This window comes from Plectropomus leopardus, chromosome 2, assembly GCF_026936395.1.
Source record: "Plectropomus leopardus strain MGB_pleo_1.0 chromosome 2, ASM2693639v1, whole genome shotgun sequence".
NCBI lineage: Eukaryota > Metazoa > Chordata > Actinopteri > Perciformes > Serranidae > Plectropomus > Plectropomus leopardus.
The window spans coordinates 30,096,495-30,116,356 of record NC_142177.1 but is presented as its reverse complement, the minus strand read 5'-3'; the positions used below and the strand labels follow the sequence as shown (position 1 = coordinate 30,116,356).

The window sequence follows — 19,862 nt, the reverse complement described above, 5'->3', positions numbered from 1 at the left end:
GGTTTTTATTTGCAGGTTTTAGAGCATGTGGTGACCTTGGCATACCAAAGTGCTTGTGATATCCTTCTGTCGAGGGAACTTCAAAGCAAATGCCTTCACCATTTGTTTGACAAGGTATCCTTCACATGATGCATATGTCGTTTTTTACCGGATACATAAATATCTCCTGGACCTCCATTAATTAAACAACAGAGGAAATTAAAGCGCTATAAATATGAGTATTGGTCTTCCTCCTATTGTCCTTCATCCATACAGAACAAATCTAATTAACTTTGGGATTTCGTAAAACACGGCCCTCGGCGACTGTTTCTGCGATCATGTGGTGTCATCATTTTCACAGGTTCTTAGATTAGCAACTGTTAGGCCCAATTCTGCTCCTTTGTCACAGGAAAGACTTGCAAGGCTGCTGCAACAGAATTCCAGTGACACATGAGAGCTTCTCCACGGCTAAAGTCGGATCCTCTGCAGTGCCAAGGTGCATTAAGGAGATTATTGTAAAGACCAAAACAATGTCTGAACTTCAGTAACCGATACGTCTGCCAGAACAATATTTACACAAGGTTAAAAAATGCTGCATTGTAAGAGTCTTGATCTATTTATACACTTTAAAATTTGGCCTCTAGTTTTACTGTGTCTATTGTATGGCACCTTTTCTGCTCCAGTAAAAGTTTACAGTGAGACAAATGTTTTATGTGCCCTGTTACCACACAGTGTCGCCCCTGAGGACATTGTGGCTTTTATTTAAAACAAATGATACTGATTAATATGCTCATGAATGAAAAAAAACCCCAAAAACATCACATCACTCTGTTCATGTATGTTTTTATTGCTAAGTTAATCTGGTATTAGTAATGGCAATTCATACTGCACACACTGATTAACTATAATCAAAGAACAGACTTTGCATTTATTACTTATTTAAATTCTTATTATTGTCTTAAACTCACCTCTATAAAGAAGCGACTCATAGAAAAAGTGACAGGAGTTTGAACATCCGTGATAAATTGTCTGGTGACAAAAGATGTCAGAGATCACACAAGAGGCAAAAGAATACTCAAGCACGGAGCGTAAAAATACATGACCAAATAAAGCATGTCATTTGTGCTGTGTGAACGCTGATCTCTCTATATAAGACGGGAGGCTGGACGCCCCCAAGGACTGACAGACGACCAGTCAAGGTGAGTGAGTTCCAGTCTTTTATTAGCAGGAGGAAAACCAGCAGCTTAATGAACAATGCTGGGCATGACCACTTATTGCCAAACACCACAAAGTTAATACAGAACTGTTTGTGCCAGAACTTCAATGTACAGTAAGTTCATTTTTTTGATATAAACAGTTTCATTACAGTTGTTAATTTGTACTTTTTGTGTCTTTCTTCAGATCCCTCATCAAACCATCAATATCTGTTCATCTGAGGGGAAGGAAGAAGGTAATTTATTTATATTTCTGGTGTTTCTTTTTGTCTAAAGATGGTAGTCATGCACTGAATGTGATGATTTGTACTTTGTTAAATGAATGCTTATATGTTCATGAAATCATAACCTTGTATGAAATGGGTAACAAAGCAATTAACATAGCTCATTTTGTGCATGTGACCCCATTAATGATTTCTGCATCACTGAATAGAAAAGAGAAATTGTCACTTTTTGTTTAGTGTTATTTATCTTTGATGCCCTGATACTTTGTAACAAGGATTTAGTGGCACATGCAAGAAATCAATAATCAACAAAGACAAGGCACAGTTAATGGAAACATTTAATAGTAATGTCACTCTGTTGGTACCAACAGTAAATTTGGCTTTTGTGTTTATTTTTTTCATTTTGCATGGAACAGAAATAGGTCAAATGAAACCGTTGTCCATTTTTCTTTTCGTTAGTTAAGTGCCATCATGAGAAAAAAAAAAAGTCTAATGAAAAATCAAATTAATTAGTTTTGGCAATAAAAGAAAACCATATTCCCCCGGACTTCCCTACTAATGAGCAGGAAACAAAACAAAAACTCTAAAACCTAAAAAGAAGGCTTTATGACAAACTCTTAATTTCAGTAGTAGTTTACTCTCAGACATCTGGAAACATGGTTTCATCACACAAATTTAGAGAAATTCAACCCACATAGTAATAGAAATGTCTGAAATAAATGACAGCTGTCCTGTTTTTACCTGCAGTAAAGGGTCACCATGAGTGGGGACGCGGAAATGGAGTGTTTTGGCGCGGCGGCCATATACCTCCGCAAGCCAGAAAAAGAGAGAATTGAAGCTCAAAACACTCCGTTTGATGCTAAAACGGCATACTTTGTGACTGAGCCTGCAGAGATGTACCTCAAGGGAAAACTCATTCAGAGGGAGGGCGGCAAAGCCACCGTGGAGACTCTTTGTGGAAAGGTAAGCTTGATGACTATATATTCCTCTGTCTATAACACTAGATATTGTCTTAGAGTTTGGATGTTGTAATATTGTACGTGTTGTCTTTTCCTGGCTTTAAAGTGTGCATTACAGTAAAGTCATGTAATTTTCTGATCTTACCAGACAAAAATCTCAGTGTAAATATATTTTAAAGCACTAATAGCCATATCAATATCATTGCAATATAGACACTGAGGTACTTAAAAAAATATATTCTGATGTTGATTTTTTCCATATCACCTGCATAAATTGTAATGTAACCTAATGTTCAGAGGGACAGATGGAGTCCACGCAATAGCTGATGCTCCCATCAATGTTTTTGTTAATTATCACCAAGGACCGGGTACTCTGTCATTGACCTGTCTTAGTAGGTATTTAAAGGTGTGTCTGTATTGTCTTTCTCTGATAGGGAGCTTTAGGCTTGTAACGGCACCTTGTTTGTAATTGAAAGCATTCAGGGGAGCATCAATCACTGTGTGTACTCTGTCTTCCCGTCCTCTACGTGTTCTTCCGTCCAGCACCTCATATTTATTGTCTAGGTATGCATGCTTTCCGAAATGTTTTTGTACAAAATACATTCACCTTAATAAGTTCTCTGTGATGAACCCTAAAGGGGAAAGGTAAAAAGATTTTAAACTGATGCGTTGCTTTGGTAAATCATAACCTCTGGCTGTAATACAAAAAATAATGAAGTCTAAAGTCTAAGTCCTGGGCTTCTTCTTCCCTTGTAACAGTCTATCACTGTAAAAGACACTGAAATCTTCCCAATGAACCCTCCAAAGTACGATAAGATTGAGGACATGGCCATGATGACCCACCTCAGTGAGCCTTCTGTGCTGTATAATCTCAAAGAGCGTTACGCAGCATGGATGATCTATGTAAGTTTGACTCGATCATCACATCAGCAGATGAAACAATAACTGCAAAAGGACGTGTCAGTAAAAATACTCTTTGTCTCCACAGACCTACTCAGGGCTGTTCTGTGTCACTGTGAACCCCTACAAGTGGCTCCCAGTGTATGACTCAATTGTTGTAGCAGGATACAGAGGCAAAAAGAGGATTGAGGCTCCACCCCACATCTTCTCCATCTCTGATAACGCCTATCAGTTCATGCTCACTGGTGTGTGAGAACTATGCTGAAACCTTGCATATACACAAAGCAGATTTAAAACATACCAATTATGTAATTAATCTGAAAATACAATACTTTTCTTCACAGATCGTGAGAATCAGTCTATCCTTATCACGTAAGTTAGCTATTTTACATAAATCCTTACTTAAGTTTTCTCGTAATCAGTGTCAAAGAACTCAACTGCATGTCAAAGAACAGTCTCTGCACAATATATTTTTTAACATAAACAGCATGCAGTGACTGGACAGCAAGCTCTACTCCATCTCTGAAGAAGAGTCTCTTTCAATATTTGTTCGGTTTAGAAGATGTTTCTGACGCTAACTGATCTCTTTTCATACTCAAAGTGGAGAATCCGGTGCAGGAAAGACTGTCAACACCAAACGTGTCATCCAGTACTTTGCGACAATCGCAGTGGCTGGAGGAAAGAAAACTGAGCAAGCCGCTGGAAAGATGCAGGTACATTAACACATCTGTCTTTAGGAAAAAGTTTCAACACATATATAAGGTCTGTCTGTTCATACCTGGCATTATAATGTGTCTCCACATGCATCTGGAGTGACCACATGTAATCAGATCCCACTTCTCCGCTCTATAAACAAATAAATACGTAGCCTACATCATTATATTCACCATCGAAGGAGACTACTCCAGCATGAGTGTCAGCTCAGTTCCAGGGACAGTCGGTGAGAATCAGCTTGGACACACAGTGACAGGGCTAACTGTCAGCATCAAACAGCTATTGTTGCCGAATGGTTATGAATGGCTTTAACAGAGTCGAGCCATTGCAATGTTGTGAGTTTTGTTAGGACTGTTTCAGAGCTGCTGTTGCTGTGTTAGCTCGTGCTAACCAGGCAGATGTTGAACTGAGCATTCGCCGGTGGGAGCACAGCTCGGGAAATGCTTATTCAGTGCTGCATCTAAAGTGACTGTGACTGCAACTACAGAAAGATTTCTTATGCAGTGTGGCGTCAGATAAGACAACAACATTTGCTAAAATAATATGGCCATATGCAGCCCAGACCAGCTGCGGATGTGGTCTAACACTTGGATCTCATGGTGCATCAAGGTCATAGGTGTAATCACACCTGTTCTTAGAGCTGCCCACTGGTGATCCTCTCACCCAAGACACATGTTAATACCAGGTGTAAACAGGCTAAAGACATATTAATTAATAATAGACCACAAAGCAAGAATTTCTTTTTTAATCTGGCCTGTTTTGTGAATGAAGGGGTCGCTGGAAGATCAAATCATTGCAGCTAACCCCCTGCTGGAGGCCTATGGTAATGCCAAGACTGTGAGGAATGACAACTCATCCCGCTTTGTAAGTGTTTGTAAATCTTTTAAACAACATCCTGAAACACCAGTGCAAGATGTTTTATTTCTAATCAGCAGTCCTGTTTTGAATAGGGTAAATTCATCAGAATCCATTTTGGAACAACTGGAAAGCTGGCCTCAGCAGATATTGAAACATGTAAGGCTTGAAATTACTGAGCAGATAGTTTTTGCTCAGCTCATTGAGCAGACCTGACTGGTGTCTGTGTGATCGACAGATCTGCTGGAGAAGTCTCGAGTGACGTTTCAGCTGTCTGCTGAGAGGAGCTACCACATCTTCTATCAGCTCATGACAGGCCATAAACCTGAGCTGATTGGTGAGACATGTTTGATTTTTTAGAGGCTGGTCAATACCTGCTGTATGTGCTTACAAGAATTAACCACAGTGCTTTCTTTCTCCAGAGGCTCTCCTCATCACCACCAATCCATACGACTATCCCATGATCAGTCAGGGTGAAATCACTGTCAAGAGTATCGATGACGTTGAGGAGTTCATGGCCACTGATGTAAGAAAATTATCAAATCCACACCCTCAAAAATGTGTGCATTTAGACATTTGACGTTTTGTTTCCCTGGTGCAGATGTTATAATTTAAAATAATACCTTTTCAAAAATACTTACAGACTGCCATCGACATCCTGGGCTTCACTGCAGATGAGAAGGCTAGCATTTACAAGCTGACTGGAGCTGTGATGCATCACGGAGCCTTGAAGTTCAAGCAGAAGCAGCGTGAGGAGCAAGCTGAGCCCGATGGCACTGAGGGTATGTTGCACTTTTGAAAACTAGTGAAAAATTCTGATTTTGAATCTTAAGTGTTGTCCTAAAAATTACATCTATAATTTTTCACTTATTTTCAGTTGCCGATAAAATCGCCTACCTCATGGGCCTGAACTCAGCCGATTTACTGAAGGCATTGTGCTACCCAAGGGTGAAAGTCGGAAATGAGTTTGTGACTAAGGGCCAGACTGTGCCTCAGGTATGTGCCTCATTTTATTTTAATTTTTTATTGTTCATCCATGTAAAACCCTTATAATTTCATTGTTGTATCTGTGAAATCAGGTCAACAACGCTGTCATGGCTCTCTGCAAGTCTGTCTATGAGAAAATGTTCTTGTGGATGGTGGTCAGAATTAATGAGATGCTGGATACCAAACAGCCCAGAAGCTTTTTTATTGGTGTCCTGGATATTGCTGGGTTTGAAATTTTTGATGTAAGTATGCTTAGCTGATTCTACATAATCTCATGCAGCTGTATGAAAGGTTTAGAGTACAAGTCATTCAGTCTTACATTTATGTTATTTTTGGCTGTTGCTGACCTTTAATATTTTACTGTCTTTAGTTCAACAGCTTGGAGCAGCTGTGTATCAACTTCACCAATGAAAAACTGCAACAGTTTTTCAACCACCACATGTTCGTCCTGGAGCAAGAGGAGTACAAGAAAGAGGGAATTGAATGGGAGTTTATTGATTTTGGTATGGACTTGGCTGCCTGTATTGAGCTGATTGAGAAGGTGAGCAGCATGCTGTATATTCAGAAACACAGAAAAATACCCAAAATCTCGAAAGATTTTGTCTTAAACAATCATTTCATCATGACAGCCAATGGGCATTTTCTCCATCCTTGAAGAGGAGTGTATGTTCCCCAAAGCATCAGACATGACCTTCAAGAACAAACTGTATGACCAGCATCTTGGAAAAACGAAGGCGTTTGAGAAGCCAAAGCCTGCCAAAGGCAAAGCTGAGGCCCACTTCTCCCTGGTGCACTATGCCGGCACTGTTGACTACAACATTGTTGGCTGGCTGGATAAGAACAAAGACCCCCTGAATGACTCAGTTGTTCAGCTCTACCAGAAGTCCTCAACTAAACTGTTGGCCTTCCTGTATGCATCACATGCCTCAGCAGAAGGTACATACTGTTTAAAATTAAAAAAATGAAAACTTATTACTTGTGTTGAATTGAATGATTCTGATGTAATTTTTGTTACACTGACAGCTGAAAGTGGAGGTGGTGGTGGAAAGAAAGGTGGCAAGAAGAAGGGTGGTTCCTTCCAGACTGTGTCTGCATTGTTCAGGGTAAGAAATGAAAGAAGATCTTATGAACTTCATTGCACTAATGTAGTGCCTTCTGCCAATGCAATGTCCTTTACTTCTTTAGGAGAATTTGGGCAAGCTGATGACAAATTTGAGGAGCACCCATCCTCATTTTGTGCGTTGCCTGATTCCCAATGAATCAAAGACTCCAGGTATGTGTTTTTTATGTAAATGCTGAAAGTTATAGAAATTGGTACGGCTGCACCCAAGTCAAGATTAGGTCAGCCAAATCGGATTTGGCTGTTAATGCAAATATTCTACTGTTCATTCATTTTTCCATATAGAGTTTTAGGCTTTGACCAGGATTTGGTGGGATGTTCAGGATGACAGTGACTTGACGCAGTATAGTAATCAAGCCAAGTTAGCTAACTACGCTGACTAAGGATACGAAATGTGCAACATTTTTTGCCAACATATCCATAAGCCAGAGACTGTATCATATTAAGCTGCTGTAAGTTGTAAATTCATGACTTCTAAGCAGAAGGCAGAGGATAACGTTCCTCAGCACCTCAGCGGGCAAAGCCTCTTTCCTATGAGCAGATGCCTTCGGAGAGCAGCTGAAAGCGACTAGCACTCACTCTGCAGCTAAATCTTGAGACCTAAATGTCCCTAGAAGTTCACTGCACACTGTCTGACAAAAAATAAACCAAACAAAACAAAAACATGACTGCTCGGCTTAAAAATATCTTATCGACTGAGGGGTCTCCAACTGATGACTTGAATCTTCAACTCTAAACGGACAACCCCATATTCCCCAAATATATCATGTTGTTTGACGATTTCTTGTACAGTTGCTAATTAATTACAAATAATTTATCATAGGTCTCATGGAGAACTTCCTGGTCATCCACCAGCTGAGGTGTAACGGCGTGCTGGAAGGCATCAGGATCTGCAGGAAAGGTTTCCCCAGCAGAATCCTCTATGGTGACTTCAAGCAGAGGTGACAGAAATAAAATGTTGACACTAAATGAAAAATGTTATTATTCTTCAAGCTAGTGTGTCTAACTGAAAAAAAATATTTACTTTTAGATACAAAGTATTGAATGCTGGTGTCATCCCAGAGGGACAGTTCATTGACAACAAGAAAGCCTCAGAGAAACTGCTGGGATCCATCGATGTGGACCACACTCAGTACAAGTTTGGCCACACTAAGGTAGGTTAAGAAATGCTCCCTTCGAAAAGGCTGTTTGAAAAGAGGTATAGTTTCCATCAGTATTTCATTATTTTAAAAATAATTCACCTCAGGTGTTCTTCAAAGCCGGTCTGTTGGGAGTCCTGGAAGAGATGAGAGATGAGAAACTGGCTGAGCTGGTCACAATGACTCAGGCTCTCTGCAGAGGTTTCATGATGAGGAAAGAGTTTGTCAAGATGATGGAGCGCAGGTACTGTTTCTGTATGTTACTGATGATGTCTAAATGTTAAAGCATTTTTTAAAGCTTGCAACGTTTCAACATTTTCTAACTCCATTTTTTCTGTGTTGTTGTCAGAGAGGCCATTTTCACCATCCAGTACAACGTTCGCTCGTTCATGAATGTCAAAACCTGGCCATGGATGAAGCTGTACTTCAAGATTAAGCCCCTGCTGAAGAGTGCAGAGACTGAGAAAGAGATGGCACAGATGAAAGAGGACTTTGGGAAGTGCAAAGACGAACTTACCAAAGTTCAGGCTAAGAAGAAAGAACTGGAGGAGAAGATGGTTTCTCTGCTGCAGGAGAAGAATGACCTGTTGTTGCAAGTTCAGTCTGTAAGTTGGATCATCACACTGCTAGTGCATGTACTGAATATGCAACATAAAATTATTGCTTTTGCAATGACGTGAACCTTTTTGCATTGACTTTAAGGAAAGTGAAAACCTCAGCGATGCAGAGGAAAGGTGTGAGGGGCTCATTAAAGCCAAAATCCAGCTTGAGGCCAAACTCAAAGAGACGACCGAGAGACTGGAGGATGAGGAGGAAATGAATTCTGAGCTGACTGCTAAAAAGAGGAAGCTGGAGGACGAGTGCTCCGAGTTGAAGAAAGACATTGATGACTTGGAGCTCACCCTGGCCAAAGTGGAAAAGGAGAAGCATGCCACTGAGAACAAGGTAACAAGAAGTCTTTTCAAATATACATTTTCATAAAAATTAAAAATGTGTTGTTGATTAAAATTCATGTCAACTTTTGTAGGTCAAAAACCTTACAGAAGAAATGACATCTCAAGATGAGACAATTGCTAAGTTGACCAAAGAGAAGAAAGCCCTCCAAGAGGCCCATCAGCAGACCCTGGATGATCTGCAGGCAGAGGAAGACAAAGTCAACACTCTGACAAAGGCCAAGACCAAGCTGGAGCAGCAAGTGGATGATGTGAGTAATCTACATTTAAAAGAAAAAGTTCAAATTGCTTATGAAACAGCGAAAATCTCTTTTTAAACTTTGGTATTCATAATTTCAGTCCTGGCAAATTTGATGACACCCCTGGTCACAGTGATAACAGCACTGACAAACTGACCGTTGTCCTGCATTGGAGACACAATTTGATTATTGATCACAGCTAATGATACAGCTTTGACACAGTCTTAGAATAGTGAACATTAAACACTGAATCAGCCAATCATAGATAAAGGTGTGCTAAATTATGTGAACGCCTCATTTCCTGTAAATCTCTTGTGTTTGTGAAGGCAACTTAAATTCAGTGCGGCAATGGTGGCCTCTGCCACTAACAACAAAAACAACTATATAGAGGGATGCTTTCTGAATGTAAATATGTTTTGAAAATGGCTTTTGCAGTAAAAATACAAACTATAAATATAATCAAAAATAGAGTGTGATTTTCTGAAAATATTAAAGGTAGCATATGTAACTTTATATTAATCATGGATGAAATGTTAGGTAGCTAACGTGGCAAAATATTATCTTCGATAGACAATGTCAGCTTATTCATCCAGACAGGGCTGATCTGGCTAGTAAATTGGCTAGCCTGCTCTTTGCAAATTACTTCTTCAGCTAACGTTACAAAGAAACTGACGCCAGATCAGTGCAGCAAAGACCTAATCTATTCAATCTAATCTTAGCTAGTTTCTCGCTAACAGCATTGCTCGCAAACTAGTGAGGGGATATGTTAGTTGGCTAATTACTTCACCAGTCACTATTATGGTTATTGGCCGATGCCCAGGTGCTCACTTGCGCCTGCGCAGTGCAAACAAACACAATGAGGACTGCATTTCTCTTAAAGGCCATCAGTGTTATTGAAAACAAGGATTTCTTAAAAGTTACATACAGAACCTTTGAGGAATGTAACTTTAATTTATAAAACATCTGTTTTATTGTCAGCTTGAAGGATCCCTGGAGCAAGAAAAGAAGCTCCGCATGGATCTGGAGCGCGCAAAAAGGAAGCTTGAAGGAGATTTGAAACTGGCCCAGGAATCCATAATGGACCTGGAGAATGACAAACAGCAGTCTGATGAGAAATTAAAGAAGTAAGAATAAACAAAGGCCATCCATTTACCTACTTGCAATAAATGATTTCATTAAGGGCACAACTAAACTTTAATACACTGATTTATTCTGTCATCTGCAGGAAAGACTTCGAAGTAAGCCAGCTGCTGAGTAAGATTGAGGATGAGCAGTCTCTTGGAATCCAGCTCCAGAAAAAGATAAAGGAACTGCAGGTACAGTTTGAATTATTATTCAAAGATATTAGAAACATTCAGCTATCTTGAAGAATCTTTAGTCAAATCTTGTGTGTTTCAGGCTCGTATTGAGGAGCTGGAAGAAGAGATTGAGGCTGAGCGAGCTGCTCGGGCCAAGGTGGAGAAGCAAAGGTCTGATCTCTCCAGGGAACTTGAGGAGATCAGCGAGAGGCTGGAAGAAGCTGGCGGAGCGACAGCTGCTCAAATCGAGATGAACAAGAAGCGCGAGGCCGAGTTTCAGAAGCTGCGTCGTGATCTCGAAGAGTCCACCCTGCAGCATGAAGCCACCGCCGCAGCTCTCCGCAAGAAGCAGGCTGACAGTGTGGCAGAGCTGGGAGAACAGATCGATAACCTCCAGAGAGTCAAACAGAAGCTGGAGAAAGAGAAGAGCGAATTCAAGATGGAGATTGATGACCTCTCGAGCAACATGGAGTCTGTCGCCAAATCAAAGGTGAGAGAGCTACATTCTCTCACAGGGGGCAAAAAATAATGGGAATATTTTAATACTAATAAATGTTTTCTTTTATCAGGCGAACCTTGAAAAGTTGTGCAGGACATTAGAAGATCAACTGAGTGAGCTCAAGACCAAGAATGAGGAAAATGTTCGTCAGCTTAATGACCAGAGTGCACAGAAAGCACGTCTTCTAACTGAAAATGGTATGAACATCATGGTTTTTAGGAAAGTCCTTATCATCATCATTTTTTTTTGGCCCCAATCCTGATCAGAGTCATTTAATATTGAGTACCTGCCGATACCGAGTCCCGATCAGATACTTTTGTTTTCCCAGATGATGGAGCTGCACAGTGCACGCATGAAGTATGCATTGTTTGCGATGGATTGGGGCATCCTGAATGGTTATACCCATGCCAAACTTTACTTCCTATTGTTTTCCCTGATTTTTAATGACCCTATACAGCCTTCACTCTCTTCTACATACATTTAAAATTCTGTTGCACATTGCACAAATCTGCATCTCACTTGCTGCAAACTTGCAAAATGTATCTCTTTTCAACATGATGACCCAGGAGGAAAACCTGTCTTGCAGGATAATGTTATCATGTACGTTATTGCAGCTTTGTTTTGATGTACATTAAATCAGTGAATATCTTTGATTAGGTGAATTCAGTCGCCAGATGGAGGAGAAAGAAGCTCTTGTTTCTCAGCTGACGAGAGGCAAGCAGGCTTACACTCAGCAGATCGAGGAGCTGAAGAGGCACATAGAGGAGGAAGTGAAGGTAACGGACACTTAAATCAGCAGGAGAATTACAGAGTAACAGGCCACCAGACAAATGCTATCAAATATTAATCATATGCTCATTTGGTTCATAGGCCAAGAACGCCCTGGCTCATGCTGTCCAGTCAGCTCGTCACGACTGCGACCTGCTCAGAGAGCAGTATGAGGAGGAGCAGGAGGCCAAATGTGAGCTGCAGCGTGCAATGTCCAAGGCCAACAGTGAGGTGGCTCAGTGGAGAACCAAATATGAGACGGATGCTATTCAACGCACTGAGGAGCTGGAGGAGGCCAAGTAATGACCAATCCTGAAATGTAAATGGTATGTAAGATATCTGTAAATTGTTACAAAACCTATATATTTTTACAGGAAAAAGCTTGCCCAGCGTCTTCAGGATGCAGAAGAATCCATCGAAGCTGTGAATGCAAAATGTGCCTCTCTGGAGAAGACCAAACAGAGACTGCAGGGTGAAGTGGAGGACCTCATGATTGATGTGGAGAGAGCTAATGCTCTGGCTGCTAACCTCGACAAGAAGCAAAGGAACTTTGACAAGGTCAGATATTTTTGTGCAAATATGCAGTTTTGACTGGTTACTACTAGATGACAAGATGACGTTAATTTTTTTGAATTTTACTTTTTAATTTTAAACACAATTGTTTGTTGTTCTTTCAGGTTCTTGCTGAGTGGAAACAGAAGTATGAGGAGAGCCAGGCAGAGCTGGAAGGAGCTCAGAAGGAGAGTCGGTCATTAAGCACCGAGATCTTCAAGCTGAAGAATTCATATGAAGAAGCTCTGGACCAGCTGGAGACAATGAAGAGGGAGAACAAGAACCTGCAACGTAAGACAATTCACCCTGTTTTTCCCAACATATGTACACACACTAGGTCAATTTATCTAAACAATGTTGTTTTTTACATTGCTTTATATTCTAAAATGTATACTACATAAATCTGCTTCAACAGAGGAGATCTCAGACTTGACCGAACAAATTGGTGAGACTGGTAAGACAATTCATGAGCTCGAGAAGGGAAAGAAGACAGTGGAAAGTGAGAAGACAGAAATCCAAACTGCCCTGGAAGAGGCTGAGGTAAATATTAGCAGAGCGTTAGAGTACGCCTGTGTGAGACTAAAGGTGTTAGACACCTCAGTCCTATATTTCTTCACTGTGACTCAGCCTCAGTTTCTGTATTTTAAAAGAAGAAACTGTTCAGTGCTCTTGTTGATTAAGATCACACTTGTTTACAGGCTACTCTGGAGCATGAGGAATCCAAGATCCTCCGTGTTCAGCTCGAGCTCACCCAAGTTAAGAGTGAAATTGACAGAAAACTTGCGGAGAAGGACGAGGAGATGGAGCAGATCAAGAGGAACAGCCAGAGAGTGATTGACTCCATGCAGAGCACTTTGGATGCTGAGGTCAGGAGCAGGAATGATGCCCTGAGAATCAAGAAGAAGATGGAGGGAGACCTTAATGAGATGGAGATTCAGCTGAGCCACGCCAACCGCCAGGCAGCTGAGGCCCAGAAACAGCTGAGAAACGTGCAGGGACAGCTCAAGGTACGTCCACTGAAGGATCTGTGGCAGAGCATCTTGCTTAAAAAAAACAAACTTAAAGTGTTTGCTGATAGATCTATCAATGTTTTCCGATTTAGGATGCCCAACTGCACCTTGATGAAGCCATAAGAGGTCAGGAAGACATGAAGGAGCAGGTTGCCATGGTGGAGCGCAGGAACAACCTGATGATAGCTGAGATCGAGGAGCTGAGAGCTGCTCTGGAGCAGACGGAGAGAAGCCGCAAAGTGGCTGAACAGGAGCTGATTGATGCCAGCGAGCGTGTGGGGCTGCTGCACTCTCAGGTATGCTCAAAGGCTGATCTTCTTGTTTTTAATTTAAATTTTGCTGTTCCATTATTTAACACAAATGTATGCTTCCTTCTTTGATAATAGAATACCAGCCTCATCAACACCAAAAAGAAGTTGGAATCTGACCTTGTCCAAATCCAAAGTGAGGTGGAAGACGCCGTCCAGGAAGCAAGAAATGCTGAGGAGAAGGCCAAGAAAGCCATCACTGATGTGAGTCATCCTTACGCACTTATACTGTATGTAACTCAAGTATAGAGCACAATATGTCAGTGCATGACATCCCACTATTGGATACTTTCATTTCATTTTCATTTATTTAGTTTACAAGGACAACACACATTAATCAACATTTCTGTAAATGTGCCTGTGTTAGCTATCTGGCTAATTTTCAGCTGTAGTCCTTTGTCAAAATGTTTTGAAACCTATAAAATGATCAAATTTATATAGCAACAACAGCAGGACACCATATGGACAGCAATAGGAATATCAAACAGGAATTCTCAAGACGCAGCACAAACCGTGCAAAGCAACAAGAAACAGCAGAGGGACAGAACAGAACAATAACACAGCAACAGCAAACAGCTTTTTAACCCAAATTTCCATGTAAGCAGCACAAGGCAACAACACACAGCTAAGCATTACATGCAGAGCTGCAATAGCAACAGAAAACAGCAATAGCCAGAAGTAGAGATGAAATACAACAGTCATAATGTAGATATTAATAAAATGTTAAAAGATGCAGTCATGGGTTAACAATATGTTCGTACAAAGCGACACACAGGCCATGCAACTCAAAGTTAGGCAGGTTGTCAATAAAAATAGATGTTTCATACGTGCAAATGCAAAGCTGGCCGCCTGTCAACGGGCAAAAGACCTAAGGCAAGTTATCAGCAGGTTAGCCAGAAATAACACAGTTCCCTAACAGCAAAACCATATTCAACGTTTTAGGCTGCCATGATGGCAGAGGAGCTGAAGAAGGAGCAGGACACCAGCGCTCATTTGGAGAGGATGAAGAAGAACCTGGAGGTGACGGTGAAGGACCTGCAGCATCGCCTTGATGAAGCTGAGAATCTCGCCATGAAGGGCGGCAAGAAGCAGCTCCAGAAACTGGAATCCAGGGTAAAGAATACACCGATCTCAACTTTGGCTCAATATTAAAATCTTTTCCTCAGAGTTAAAGCACCTATCGTTCATATTACAGGTGCGTGAGCTTGAGACAGAGGTTGAAGGTGAGCAGAGACGAGGAGCAGAAGCTGTGAAAGGTGTTCGGAAATATGAGAGAAGAGTGAAGGAGCTCACCTATCAGGTAGCCATTTTTTTCCCCCTACTGCTTGGTACAATTGTCTGACAAAAGTGCAAATATATTTTAATCATAAATTCATGTTAACTGCAGACTGAAGAGGACAAGAAGAATATCACCAGACTTCAGGATCTGGTGGACAAGCTGCAGCTGAAAGTGAAGGCCTACAAGAGACAGGCTGAGGAGGCTGTGAGTTTAAAAACTTTCTCCTGTTTTGTCTAAAATAAAGCAGCACAGTCAGACCTGGAGACAGAAAAATACAACCACACTCTTCTTATATGTCTGTCAGTAAGAACATCAGGCCTCATTTAATGATAGAAGAAACTTACTCACTCTGCACATAAAATAACTGCTCAAAACTACAGTTGGAGTCATGACGTGCACACCCGCTAGTTTTGTTCTTACCACAAAATTGGTGAAGCAGAGTCATTGTAAACTGGCAGGCTGGTGCTCGCTGTCTGATGTCCGCATACTGCCATGCCCCTGTTTCTCTATATAAGGACTCCATTTGCCCTGATGTGTATCGTATAGTCTGTAATCGTGCAGTTCTGAATTTGTTTGCAGAGTACAAAACAATCAGGTCAGTGAATTTTGATGAATTCAATGAAAATGTTCGTATGCACGGTTTAACCACAGATTTGTGCATACACACTGTTTGTGAATGAGCCCCATTGTTACCAAAATCAGTAGATATGTGTCCTCAGTCTTGATGGCCGTTGACTCTGGTGTTGAATTCCCTCTCAGGAGGAGCAGGCCAACACTCACCTGTCCAGGTACAGGAAGGTGCAGCACGAGATGGAGGAAGCTCAGGAGCGTGCTGACATCGCTGAGTCTCAGGTCAACAAGCTGAGAGCAAAGAGTCGGGAGATTGGAAAAGTAAGTAATCATAAAAACAAACTGGTTTCATGAGCTAATTTTGTTTGACGGTAATATTATTATAAAAATATTGCAATAATTTCAGTCCTGCAAAATTCTCCTCTCATAAGCCAAATGCCACTCATTATTTCTTCTTTCATTATCTATCAATTTCAGGCAAAGGATGGTGAAGAATAAGCTGCAACTTCTTTGAGAGACACAAATGAGAATCATAAAATATGCTTTTTAATTGGAGTGCTCTCATTTAATATTGTAGATCTATATTAAATAAATGGTGTGGCCAGTCTACTGTCCTTTGTGTACTATTTTTTTCTATTACAGTTTAGTAATCTGTAAACTCCAGAAAGAAATATCATCATTTCAACATATTTTTACTTTAAAATTAACAGCTTTATTTGGTTCAGTGCTTTACAAAATATTACTGTAAACTGAACACTATTTCATTTTTTTTCTAAGCAAACTCAGACAATTCAAACACATTTTGTTGTAATTTTATAATTTATCAGGCTCAGAATTTGTAATTCTGAGCCTAATAAATCAAATATACAATAACAAAATAAACAAATAAAATAAGCATTACTTTTTTATGGAGGTGTTCAGGTACAGCAGTGTCACCATGACATTTTACTTTTCACTGCATTTCACAGCAAAGTTGTTGAATATGGTGTGTAATGCCCAAGGAAGTGATGTCATGGCCACAGTACCTTTATATTTTAATCACATTCTTGATAATGTTGAACTCGAATTGGAAAAATATTTGTAATCCTCTGTACAAATATGTCCAAGTAAGGGATGTTTCTTCCAAAATTATATTGTCCTGCAAGTCATTATCTTCTTAGATGTACAACAGCTATTCATATATATGGTCATCATGTGAACATCCAGAAACAATGCTGCACCTGTTCTGGCAGTGTCCTAAACACTTTTCAGTGCATTGGCAAATTTCTGGTGAGAATTTTGGAATACTGCTAATAACCTTCACTCAGTACATTTTCCAAGTGAAGAGAAAATTCAGTTTGGGATCTGCTAAGGATTATACGTATATAAGCATTTGATGATTATTTTAGCAAAGTATTATACTCATAAATTTACCCATTCTAAACCTTTTTTATAGTATTTGGAAATTAAACTAAACAGTATAATAAGACCATTCAACTATTAAAAAAAAATCAGGAAAACTGTGGCGCTAAGCAGCAATTGCAGTGTGCTTGTTGGAAGGTTTGGCTTCAGACCAGACTTGTGATTTATATCAGCTGGATTTATGAGCCCTGCAGCTGGCGGGATGAAAGAGTTTCCACAGCAAAGACGGTATGTGCCTGTGTGCACGTATGTACAGTATGTTTTGGAGTGTGTGGGAGCAGATGACTAATGGTTGAGCGCCGCTTGTGATTTCTCTGGGAAAGTCATCACAGACACCCAGTTTGTAATAAATGCATTAGTGGGCCATCGGCTCACTCGCTGCTCCCTTGATGTGTGACAGACAGTGATTTAACAGACATTAAATGAAAATTATTGAAATAATTACTTAAACCCATATAAACCTGAGCAAATTGGCTTGATTTCTTTCAAAAACATGGAAAGGAAGCAATAGGCAACCTAATAAGAAATGACCGAAAAATGAGCAAGAAATTATTAAAAAGTACCATGAAATAACCTGAAAAGAAGGACACAAAAAAAGACAAAATCCAGAAAATCAAAAAGTCCTAAAAATAGAATATAACAAAACAAAAACAGAGCAGAATAAAATAAAACAAAAAATATATATATATTTTTTTTCTGTAACCTAATTTTAGATATGTAATTATTAGAAAATAAAATATAGTTTTTGGGACATATTTCCAATTTTTGATAATATCTAATAATCTCCCCACAGCCAATTTTCAAAGGTTCCATAAGTTTGAATGCTTTTAAAAGTGCTGTAAACACAGCACGACAAAACTGACGTCGATCCAGGTTCTAAAAAAAAAACACATCATCATTACTTGTACATGGTGTCCCCCATCCCGACCACTGGGCACATCTTCCTGTGAAGCTGAAAACTTTGCACATACTTTAACAACACAATCAAATATGGCACTAATATCTCAATTATACCACGTGTAGTCAATAGATGGAACATTTTAGAGATGAACATTTCCAAATTAGGAGTAAATATCCATGTGTTTCACTTGTTGCATCACTGCTCCTCCTTAGAGGAAAACACGTTCCACAAATCTTTTGGGAGTGAAGCAACCATCTGTGTGCTTCCTCTTTGGGGAGCCGTTCATTACCAGCTGCCTTTGTCCCACCACTAATCTGACTGCACCTGTTTGCTCCTGAATCTTCGGCATCAGACACTTTGTACTACTCTATTATTGTCAGTGGTCCCTTTTACCCAACACACAGGGCAGTGTGTCCCATGCGTATATATCAACACACAGCTAACTTTTAGGAGGCATTATTGTTTTTATCTGATTAACTCACAAGCATTAAGTCTCAGTCCTGCGAGGGTTTACTTGTTGGCCCATTTTACAGTACCTCAAGTATTTTATCATAAATAATTCTGGAGAAAAAAATGTTCAAAGCTAATAACTGCCTTAAGTTTTTAGCAAATTATTACAGGTGATAAAAAATGATCATTACTCACTACCTTCTGATTATTGTTTTACTATCTTAAAAGCATACTTATACTTCAGAGACAACAATATTTACAAGCTCTATCACTAAACACACAAAAAAAGAAAAATTTAAACTTCCGGACACAATATCTAGAGCTCCGATAGATCTTATCTTTGATAAATTGTAATAAAAAACAGTTTTACCCAAAAGGAAGTGATGTTCTGCAGCAGACCTCGTCTCTCCTGAAAGCCTCATCCGCTCAGTTACTCTGATGTTCAGCTTGTGAGAGATGAGCCTCTGAGGTCGGCTACCTCACACGATGATGCATTAAAATGACAATAAGATTCAAACTGCTTTGCCAAACACTGATGGTCTGATATCATAGCTAAATCAGACGGTGTATTTCGAGGCCACATACTGCAGCGAGGCACTATGCCTGCGGGATAGAAGGTATCACTAATCCAAACAATACCACTGAGAGCAGCTGGCATGTAGGACTGTTGGTTTATTGAATCAGGGGAGCCAAAACATCCCACAACTCCCATCCAGGGCTTTTTGTGTCTGTGGAAGTAGCCAGTGACCGATCGTCTTTCCCCACAAGACCTAAGCTTAGCGTTTGATACCTTTACTGAGTGACATTATGAGCAAATGTACACGATGAAGATACAAGCTGCTCAGCCCTTGGATTGCTTCGCCAAGCCACCCAAAACTCATGTTTTAATCCCTGACAGCTGAAACACAGTCCGTCTGCATTAGATAATGGAAGGGCTGCTCACCAGGGTATACTGGAGTAATATAGTCCAGTTTATTTGTAAGCCTACAGTGTAGAGCCAGAAAAAGGTCCCCCCTCGATCTCTGTGGCACTTAACCACAAACATGAAACTAGTTTGATGTCTGTCAAAAATATGGGAGAGAGAGAGGCAATGAGCAACTAATATAGACATTCCCCGAAAATTGCAAGAAATTGATAAAAATAAAAAAAATCAAAGAAAAGTACAAAACAACAAGGAGAAGACTTGTAAAAGTACTGAAGTTTACTTTTTTCTGTAATATAATTGAAAATACATAATTATATAATACATAAATCTATAATTATATATAATTGTTATTGTTAAAAAGTATATTTCGGACATCATACTATACTGTAACTTTTTTAGGATATTTTTGATGCAGCATGTGGCATTGACTTATGCAGAAGTTACATGAAGTATGAACAGGCAGCATTCACACATACTAAACCATGATGTTTTTTCAAGATTGTGGACAACATACTATACTAATATGTTTTTTTCGCAATTTTGAACAACATACTATATTATGAAGTTTTTTTTCTGGATTTTGGACAACATACTACACTATAATGTTTTTTTTGCGAT

General features: G+C 39.9%; 1 protein-coding gene across 1 annotated transcript; it reads left to right on the top strand.

The window, feature by feature from the left end:
• Positions 1–1,162: 1,162 nt before the first annotated feature.
• On the top strand, positions 1,163–16,174 carry LOC121958686 (myosin heavy chain, fast skeletal muscle-like). The gene is made up of 41 exons (XM_042507782.2): positions 1,163–1,178; positions 1,381–1,429; positions 2,165–2,380; positions 3,136–3,279; positions 3,365–3,521; positions 3,621–3,648; positions 3,878–3,989; positions 4,762–4,854; positions 4,941–5,004; positions 5,084–5,182; positions 5,268–5,371; positions 5,489–5,627; positions 5,723–5,841; positions 5,925–6,074; positions 6,203–6,373; positions 6,462–6,768; positions 6,856–6,935; positions 7,018–7,105; positions 7,776–7,893; positions 7,983–8,106; positions 8,199–8,335; positions 8,441–8,696; positions 8,794–9,036; positions 9,119–9,295; positions 10,262–10,407; positions 10,509–10,599; positions 10,682–11,071; positions 11,151–11,277; positions 11,738–11,856; positions 11,951–12,147; positions 12,223–12,406; positions 12,526–12,691; positions 12,816–12,940; positions 13,099–13,407; positions 13,503–13,706; positions 13,797–13,922; positions 14,661–14,831; positions 14,914–15,018; positions 15,106–15,201; positions 15,757–15,888; positions 16,045–16,174. The coding sequence occupies exons 3-41, from the start codon at positions 2,177–2,179 to the stop codon at positions 16,063–16,065; spliced, it is 5,823 nt and encodes a 1,940-aa protein (XP_042363716.2). The 5' UTR covers positions 1,163–1,178; positions 1,381–1,429; positions 2,165–2,176; the 3' UTR covers positions 16,066–16,174.
• The last annotated feature ends 3,688 nt before the right edge of the window (positions 16,175–19,862 follow it).